The sequence below is a fragment of the Varroa destructor genome, unplaced genomic scaffold (genome assembly GCF_002443255.2).
Source record: "Varroa destructor unplaced genomic scaffold, Vdes_3.0 BEIS01000004.1, whole genome shotgun sequence".
NCBI lineage: Eukaryota > Metazoa > Arthropoda > Arachnida > Mesostigmata > Varroidae > Varroa > Varroa destructor.
The window spans coordinates 18038873-18049021 of record NW_019211457.1 but is presented as its reverse complement, the minus strand read 5'-3'; the positions used below and the strand labels follow the sequence as shown (position 1 = coordinate 18049021).

At 38.8% G+C, this 10149-nt stretch overlaps 2 protein-coding genes across 4 annotated transcripts in view; one reads left to right on the top strand and one right to left on the bottom strand.

Moving 5' to 3' along the window:
* Positions 1 to 6916, bottom strand: part of Tmx3 (Thioredoxin-related transmembrane protein 3) — a 43480-nt gene extending 36564 nt beyond the window's left edge. The window contains exon 1 of one of the 2 annotated variants that reach the window (XM_086987905.1): positions 6479 to 6916. In XM_086987905.1, coding sequence (XP_086844031.1) covers positions 6479 to 6500 — 22 coding nt within the window. In that variant the 5' untranslated portion in view covers positions 6501 to 6916. The remainder of the gene's footprint in view (positions 1 to 6478) is intronic. The other variant, XM_086987906.1, reaches the window with a different exon arrangement.
* sona (sol narae metalloprotease) overlaps positions 3808 to 10149 on the top strand; it is a 247384-nt gene continuing 241042 nt past the window's right edge. The window contains exons 1-3 of one of the 2 annotated variants that reach the window (XM_086987900.1): positions 3808 to 4111; positions 9674 to 9767; positions 9949 to 10148. The gene's annotated coding sequence lies outside the window, so the exon portion shown is untranslated. The remainder of the gene's footprint in view (positions 4112 to 9673; positions 9768 to 9948; position 10149) is intronic. The other variant, XM_086987901.1, reaches the window with a different exon arrangement.

The window sequence follows — 10149 nt, the reverse complement described above, 5'->3', positions numbered from 1 at the left end:
CACGTTACACGTCACCTGATTACAGGAAATTGTGTGATAGGTGCGAACCTTTACTGCAGCTCTCTTCATAGCGCTCCTAAAAGGGCGTCAAAAAGTGACAAGAGTAAATTCAATACCACAAAAATTTTACAGTATTAAAACGACAGTAAGATATTAGTAATTAGTATGTTACATATCTCGAAAATCCTAGGAGTTTTCCGTTCCGAAATGTCGATTTTTTAAACATCCTGCCGTTGGCGCGATCGTTTGAACGACTAAACCTCTGGCTGAGGAACCTAAAAAAGGTCAGTAATTCAAGCACAATATATATATCACACGGCAGGTGCGATTAAATAAAGAAAGAAATCGTTGATTAAATAGAGAGACATTTAAACATCCAGAAAAAACTGCGTAGCGTCAAGGATCTTTTCGAATACACTGGAATTTTGGATCTCTGCTCAACATGTCAAGTTTGATAGAAAAAATACATTGCACAGTGGCAGGGAAAAAGAGAGGTCAAGGACATATCTTCACTCGCAAATCGTATAATATGGTGCTTCAAGCTATCTAAAAGGTCTTCACGTGTGCAGCTGCACTCAATTTCTGCACCTGTCTAGAATGGCGTCGACAAACTTCACTAACGTTGAAGATTAGCATTGTGCTTTTCGCAAAAAATCAGGGCAGAGTGTTCTTGGCATTCCCACTTTGTTCGAACGTAATGGCCTTTCCGTTGATATAAGGCCCATCGACATAATATTTTAGACGATTCCTGGAGAGTTCCTAGCGCATATCAGTATGGCGTCATTTTTCTAGATAAGTGCAGTATTACACTCGACTTACTCCAGGTCACGCATACAGAATTTTTGCTCTCAATGGTAGTAGTTAAACGAAAAAAACTAGGATCATAACTGTATTCCATAATGCAACCATCAAAGGAAATTATTTTGTGGCAGGTTTTTTAGAACCAGTTAATGGACACAGACAAGCCAGGTAAAAACTGTATGCATATTCATATACCCGAAATGCGTACTTTGCAATAAAAAGGAAAGATGCGGAAATAGGTATTTTTTAACGGATTTTTAGTCAGTGTCTACCAAGAGATTGAAGCAGCTGACAGACAGACGTCGTTGTAAATTTTTCAAAAATGTATTCGAACACATTTGCTTTTCTTTTGTAGCATATCTCTCCTTGACTGCTTTTCCTAAGGTCAACCGATGGATTTCGACAAGCTGTAAAAATGGATGTTTCGCCATGAAGAGAGCAAAAATTTCATGTGGTAACTACTTCGTTTATGTTACATTGGAGTGAAAATGATTTATGTGTAGGTCTATGTAGAAAGGTGCTTCTTGACACCAACCGAGAGCTCTTAATAAGCTGAATCGAAGTGTTGTGTATATTCTTATTTGAATTCTCAATTTTCGGAACGTGCTGTTCGAATAGTGAAACTGTAGTATGGTGCTTTCTATTAACACGATTTTTTGCTACTCGTCGATATATGTCGACAAGCCGGATAAAAATGTCACATCTATCTCTCAAATACTGCCTGAAAAGGGCTACAAATCCGATTAGTTGTATCGGTCAGGATGAGATTAAATGCTAGATTTTGTACGGTTTTCCGAACAAATCAATCTAAATTAATAAATGACATTTGAAAAGTTAGGGCTAGATGTAACGCCATATGAATCCGGTCGGCTGATGATTGGCCTATAGCTTACGTTGTCCTATGTGTAACATCAATAAATTACATTAAAAAAATGGTAAAAAAAGACGCGCAGCGAAGCCCGCAGGTTCATCTAGTTCTTCTATACGTAGTACTATGGCTCTTAATCCTGCGGGTATCTTCCACCGAAAATTAGTTCTCAGAGAGCACAGATTCCTTATGGATTGTTGGAGTGCCCTCCCGGAAAATGTCTATGCACAAGATGGAGCAGGTTGGATAAATATCATGGATCGCTTACTTGGTAACGGTCGAGAGTTTTTATTACAAAGTTGTCTCCTCAGGTTTTTGAAGATGGTGGAAAGGTTGAAATTAAAGGGTAATTTTCGACTTTTTGTGTATTCTTCTGATTCAGTTGCAACGTAGTACTTTGCGCCGCAATGTAACACTTGACCATATCAGTTCACCTGTTGTAGTTGTGCGAATGTTTTCTTAAAAAAACAGTTTTCCCTAAAAAAGGGAGGTGATGCTGGAACAATCAAATTGTACAGCGGTTGATCAAACCATCCTGGATTAGACGAATACTTCTTTCAGATGGCAGGGTTGATTAGGATGGAAAGCAGGATAAAAGCATGTAGACTATAACACTTTTTCAATTGAAAAGAGGAAAATAATAGAAAGGCGCGGGTCTGAATGAGCCAAGTTAGCATGGTTAGATGTTGAATAAAATTTATGTAATTTTATATTGACAATTTTGAAACTGACGTAATTCTTATTTATCCAAACAGTGAGATTTATGAAGTAATTGCATAAAGTTAAAAGTTTACTAGGGCAATCGGATAGGAAGCTGGAATCAAATAAGCAACCACTGCTGAACGAAGATAATCACTCTAACCGGAAAGTTGTCATAGGATAGCTTCATTAATATGACGAAGTTTCAGAAGGACGTTTGTAAAAGTATTCATCTATCAAGAATCATAAAACAAGCTGATGAGACAGTTGCAGCGTAGCAACAATTCTGTTAGACAGTTCCAACGCATATATTGAGCAGGATAGTCACCACGAGATAAATGCCGCTCATAGGTTAACAGAATGAGCAGAAAGTGTTAGCATACTGGGATAGCTGGTACGAACGAAGAACACTCGTTTTACAGAAGATCGCAACTATAGAAATGCCTATAATCGATAAATATACGGTCAAACTATCGTCTAGATGTAGCGCAGGTTAAGTCTCTAGTACCCTGATCATGTCGCTCCTACTGGGACCTTTCTTACTCTCCTAGAAGTTCAGCTATAAGGTTCCTCATATTTTATATTATCTATGCAGAAGCTAATATAAACTAATGTATAGATAATATGAAAAACTGCTGACCGACAGAGAGCTAGTTACATGGAGGTCTATGTGAAGCGGGTATTTTTTAGCGCCAACCGCAGCCTCTTGTTGAGCTGAATAGAAATGCTATGTTCCGATACTGCCACTTAGCCTTCTAAAGCGAAAATAGCATTTCAAGTGTAATACTTGACGTATGCTCTTCCCTCTAGGAGGAGTATGTTTTGTTGCCAACCGATTAATTTCAACGAGCTGAGCAAAAGTGCAGAACGTCTTCCCTTACCTAAAATAAATGTTTCAAGCCAGGTCAAAAACATAGTGTGGTAACCGTTCCGTTGATGTGACATCGAAATTAACATTCACTATAAAATCCCGAAAGAAACAAGGAGTTGTTCCTTGGTATTGATACAAAACTTTCGATAAACTTATTTGAAATCTAACTTTTCTTCTTTTATACGCTCTTGTACCTAATTGTTAGCGTAGCGGGCCGGAAACGTCATTCGCAAGGTTAAAACTAAACATAGCGTTCTATATAAATTATCGCAATTGTTCGCAGCGCCAATCGACGAAGTGGCAAAAAACGATCATAAAAATCACTATTAATCATTATAAAAACAAATTAATAAAGTATGATTAATAAATCCTTGATCAATTTTATAGATTTAGTTCAGGCTCAGATTAGAATGGACTTATATAACTGCGAACGAACAACAGACTAGATGAAGTAGGGTAACTGCAACCGACGAATACCCGTGTGGTAACAATGCGTACATTGAGCTCGTTCAAAATTCGCCGCCATCTAAATAAACGACAGCAAGCTGATAGTAAACGTAACTAGAAATTTAGGTATTAGGACCTGTCAGCTATCAACCTTTAACGCGTAGAATTCGGGACTCAGCAGGAATTTCTAATCTAAGACGATTCATTGCGTATCTGAATTCATACGAGTCGCATTTCAGAAATACCCTGGCTACTCTACACTTCCGCAATTTGAAAACTGATAAGGAAAAGAAATATAGATTTATAGAAAAGTGTCACTGAACTTTTTTTCATAGAGTGATATACCACTGTCAGTATAGTAAGCACAGTATTGTGGCGCCCGTGATAAAGCTGGTTGATACCAAGTACTTTCGGAATATATTTATGTAAGTATGATGTTTTCTACGAATTACTTGGTCGACTTTGTACTCACAGCAGGTAGGGATTTTTATTTAGGCCAAAACCTAGTGCTCATGCTAAAACAGCTCAGCTAAAACGGTGCGCAAGGCAAATGTAGACTCGGATTTAATAAGGATTGATGCACAGATTATACAGTAGGAATAAGGAAACCAGCTTCGTATGCTGTAAATAAAACGGGAAGTTTCCTTAGTAATCAGCCATAGAAGACAAGATGGAAATGTACCAGCTGATGGGGTGGCAGATGAAACAGGCCTGTCTGGCCTCGTCCATTCCTCTATACTACTAAACTCGCCGCACTTGGAAATGTTTGTTCACGGCAACCTATGATTAAGGTAGAAACCAAAAAAATACAATACTTTATTTAGAGTCAGCATTTGATCTGACCGAAAAAAAAAAAAATATATGTCGCGTACATTATTCAAATATGATATACCTTGAAATTGACCCAACTACATTCGCCATATTTCACTGCGTATATCTGAATCACAGTGGCGCCAAATTGGCCGAAATCAATGGCACCTGAAATAGGCCGACGCTCTACAGAGCGAAATGAATCCAGGTTTCGACAATGACAACTGATTTAATAGGTAGCGTACGCGTTTGAATAAATCTCATATTTGGTAATTCACTGTTCTTGCGCCCACAATCCCCCATCACTCAACAACAAATCTATGAAATTATTGTTTGCCATTAAACATATGCCATCTTTCTCGAGTATGCGTTACGAAATACTATTGAATGACAACTTCAGTTCCTCGATATGCAGCACTCCATTCGTGCGAAAAGAACATTAGAGTGAAAGACCCTCATACAAATATCGTTGATTGAATTGCGACGACAGTAGCTTTGCAGAAATGACGATTGTAGTAGCAAAAAAAACGATTACTAAGCAATCATTGTATAAAAAAAGAACTTCGTACAAACATCACTTGTATTAAAATCTGTAACGAATACCCCGAAATGGCTGATTCCAATTATTCATTATGAGAGTACGTCAAGTGTATACGTATTACGACGCACGGTCCTTCTTCACCTTCCGCCGACGTACATATCTTCCTCTTATTTACTTCTCGTCTTGAGTGTAACACATTTGTGTTGAAGCCTTCAAGATTTGTATCGTTATCAATGTCTTGTAATAGGATATAAGCAAGTTGATCAATGTGACAACAGTCGTTACATACGAAAGCGACGTGTTAAATTAAGGAACAATCGTCAAGGTTATCTATTGATTAGACAAGAGAGTACAACACTGAAGCCACGAGCGTCTAGCAGTTATTTGAGATCTACGTAATAACTTTCATTACTTCGAAAAGAAAAACGCAGTACGCACGCTGTTTTTACAACTTACTCTTTTTCTCTCATGATTACATCATGGAAGATCAGCTTAACATCGTGCTTTCATATTCTGTTCATCTTAATACCGAAGCTATTAGCTAACTATCTTTAGGCTGGTCGTAAATTCGTATCATATTTAGCAAGTATATCCAGTGCCCACGTACATTAGTTTACGCTTTCAAAGGGCTCAATCTTCGCTGCAAGCTTTCACTACTAAATTCATTAATACAGAGTGAAGCTCGTCTGTATGTCAAACGTTCGCCGTGAACGGCCAGTATATCATAAAACGATTCCAGCTCCCTAGACTATTGAATAATAACTATCAAATAGTGTTCCACCCGAATTTTGTACCAATGTTGAAGGGATCATTTGCACGAATGAATTACTCGGCGCGCGTGCACGCTATCGTCCGCGATCATTTGACTCCCCAATGAGACAAATACATCAATGATATTTCAATCTAGACGGAACAGCCGCTACGCCCCTTTTTCACTCTAGCCCATAAAAAAAACCCGAAGAGATCTGCCAGGATCTCGAAACTCGCGACGCTGACACATCTCGGGCCGGCGTCAGCTGGATTGCTGAGCTTGTACGCGCGAAATGTGTATCAAATGTTTACGTGACGTAAAACGAATCTGTGTATATGTTCATATGCGGAGCGTTTTCGTTTATTTGGGAACGAGTCAACGTTTAACGATGCCTTACCTTGTTGTTATATTTTCGCCTGCAAGAATTGATGAGGTAATATGTTGGCAGGAACACCGATGCTTTTGAGTGCGATCGGTGGTGACCCAGTGCCGCGGTACAACAGCAGCGGCAGACCAACGTGCCGTGAAGATTGATTTGTTCGACGGTGGTCCCGTATAGCCGGCGGCGTTCAAATTTTCGACTGATTCGCGCTAGTCGTGATGGCGGCTACGGTGGCAAGGCAGCGCCGATGCAACGGTTAGTTCACAATATCTATGAGTAGTGATTCAGAGACTGAAGCTGGCACTCACCTCGACATGATTTCGGACCCATTCGGTTTCGTGGCCGACGGCTTCGTCCAGACGATCAAAGCGGACACGCGATAGCTCATGACAGCAGCGACGGCAAGAAAAACGCGAGCAGCAATCTACCCACTCGTATAAGTAACGCCGCTACCAGCACCATCATTCATCGTCAGATTCCTAAAGTAATTCTGGTTTTGCAGAATGCATCGTCGATGTTGTTGTTTTAGAACGCAGCAGCGTCGCATAAGATCTATTGTCACGTCACTTGGTTCGGCCCCAATTCGAAGTTAAGTGGTAATGTCAAAAGCAACAGACAACAAAGTCACCCTCTCTAACGACCTCATAAATACAATGAAAACTCGTAATTAACTATGACGTGCATTGATGCTGCATGTTACCGCTTTTGTCGTCGTCGTCGTCGTCGTCGTAATAATTAATTGATTGTGATAGCGGCAATTTCAGTATGTGATCCGGGATTACGATCAGAATGTCAGACGACATTAACCGTTGTTTCATACAGGCGTAGGTAAATCAATGTACGTAGATCCACTGGTAGACTGCTGACAATCGGCGGTGCTCGTCTGTTTTTTTTTTATCTACAAAAGAAAGTATGCATATACATTTCAACTGGTAATTTGCTAGTTGGGCCAATAGATCACACATCCTTTTTTGGTTCGAATTCAGTGCCTGACTTCTTATAAAAAAATCGTTTGGCCATGGCTTAACAGAACCCGTCGGAAGAATCTGCTGACTACTGTTTTTGAAAAGCTAAAGTCGAATTATGAAAACGATGACCTTCTTTCTTTTTTTTACCTATACACAGTATGTTTGTCCGTTATGTACATTAGTGTAAGACAACGACTGAATTTAATTTTTATGAAAGGGCTCAATAAAAAAAGCTTGTGGCAAAAATAGTTACCAAAAAAGCGTCTTGATACAAGATAACTTCAAAAGACAGACACCCACCCAAATTAATTGTTACCCAAAGATGAACACCAGATTACGTATAAGATTGCTAAACGTTTTTCGATTATTTTTTTCGTATTTTGAATCGTTTTTTGTAGAGGGTCGTGACGATCGGTAGTGTGGCCTTATTCAAATGCCCGTTGCAGCTCCGTCTTGTCTATGTAGCGTGGCTTGTACTCAAAGGCCATCCAATAATAATAGAGTAACACAATGGTGAATATAATTTATCTTAGCTCTGCAATATCAAAAAAATATTTTTTTTTAGACGCATGTTTTTGTGCGTGCGTGTGTTGAAACCTCAATCAGTACTGAGCGAAGCTTGTGTTAATGTAGCGACTTAAAAAAACGGCGCGTATTTAAATAGATAAAGGCTTTTCATGCAGATTTTCAGTCAGGAAGAAAATTAAATCGAGCAAATCGAATACGACCAAATTATGATTTAGCATATTTTTTTTTAGCAAGGCTTACGAACTTCTTAGTGACTTTTTTTAAACTAGTACCGAAGCTAAACAATGTTATCATATATTACTTTTTTTTATTCAATCGGAAGCACTTGATTATAATGACTCGTTCAGTAAAACACACTGAAGATCACGAGCTGATAAAATTTTATTTTGGCGTTACTTGGGTTGATGAATGCACAGACTCGCTTGGCCCATTTCGACAGTTTTCGTATCTTAACACAGAAGGATAGGTCTTCATGAATTGCTATGAAGCTACACTTCTTCTCTAAGAAGACGTGCTTAAGTTTAATCATATTTTGCTCTATTGATGCCGCTCAGAATCACACGCACAGCTTCGTTGATTTTTTGTAGGATATGAAGGAGTTGTGATCTGTAAAATCATCCTATATCTGTAAGATAAAGTAGTCATGTCTGTAGTACCTGCCATAGGACACTATGATGTTTGTTGTAAGAGTCAGGTGTTGTTTGTTTCTTTATTAATCCGCCTTCTAAATAGAATAGATAAGCATTTTTTTCTGGCAATAAAGGGAAAAATAAATCAAATTAATAAAAAGCAAACACCATAAATAGAGGCAGACGCAAAAATATTTCACATCATCAATTGCTAGAGTACGATGGGCACATTTATCAATTCGTTAGTAGCAGATAAACAATAGTAAACATTCTCTTTGTCCACTGAATGTATTAGGTTATTGATATTCCTAATACAAGCAATATCTTTCGGCACTATCAAACCTTCAAATGACTTCGTGTCGAGCTAAACAATCGTGATACGAAACCTGTACATTTATGAACAAGTAATTTCAGGAAGATTTAAAAAAATAATTTTTCCATAATAGCGCCGACATCTTCACGCTCTCAATCCTCGCTTGAACACCTCGGATCATATCAATAGGTTTCTTTGAATATGGCTTCAATATAAATGCTTAAGTTTACTGAACAAACATCCAGCGATCGTAAGGCCTTACGCCTCGGGACTATTAAGCACAACACAACAGAAAATGATTTTTACAGGCATTGAATTTGATTTGACTGGATCTTTGAAAATTATTTGTTCTTTAAGATCTGTGGCCTTACGAAAGCCTAAATGCTTGTTGTATCAACCGTGCCAATCTGTTAGTTCAATCAGTCCGAACCCTGAGCATGTCATTGTTAGCATAGCATATGGAAATTAGATCCTACATGAAAAGATATAATTTAGCTGAGTAACTTATTCAACTATGTGACATACTTGAATAGTCTTTTTAGTCGTTGGCCAATCTAGGATGTCATACTTAGTGAGGAAAATGAAGGCGGTGTTGAGAGCAATGACCTTATGCGAAAGTAAAGATCTGCACTTTTCTTGAGAGTACCCGGAATGGGGCCACAAAGCAACGATTTGAGCTATTATTAACTCTCACTATATACGGCGCTTTAGACGAGTAGAATTGATCGCCCATAATCGTTTTACCATGAACATCTTAATAATTACGGGACCGGCCATGTCTAATTGGAAATTCTGGTCAAAACATTATTAGCTTCACTGTTTGAGGATATCGTCGAACTTTATATTATATTGCTATCAGTAAGTACAGGTAAATTAATGACACCGATCCTATCGGTTGAGCATTTAGCTATTTAACGATCAATAGAATTCCCTTATAGGTTTCATGTCCGCAAACTGCGTTGCTCCTATCAAACGAATTAAGCTAATAGTATTCTCTAACAGCTTTCGTTCTATCAGGGCACCGTGTATGTAACATCGATGTGCTAATTTAGGTTTTTTTTGTAGACGCTGTACGTAGGACGTTGACCAATGATCGAACGCATTTTGTTGTTGGTCGTCTAGTTCGACAAACGGCAAGCACTCACACGTGACTCACACGGTGTGTTAATATTCTCTGCTGCTTTTGTTAAGCCTATTCGCAACTCAACTAGTTAAACTTAGTCGTATTGTACATTGGAATACGCTTATTGGCATAAGGACTAAACGTGAGAGTGACCTCGCTCGCAGCTCGCTTAAGTTGACCTTGACCTTTCTTTTGCCTCCGGTGATCCGCTGCCCAGATATTTTAGTCAATTTAGTTCATCGATGGCACCGGCATGCTTCTTCTGCAATTGTTTTCCACCGCACTCATCATCGCCGTGAATAAGTGGATGCTTTTAACGCTTTCTGTCTCCACGCTATGAACGCTATTCTGCAGAATGATGATGGGGAAAGAGATCGAACGGGTGAGGTGACCAGCAAAACTTCTTCAGTTTAAAATG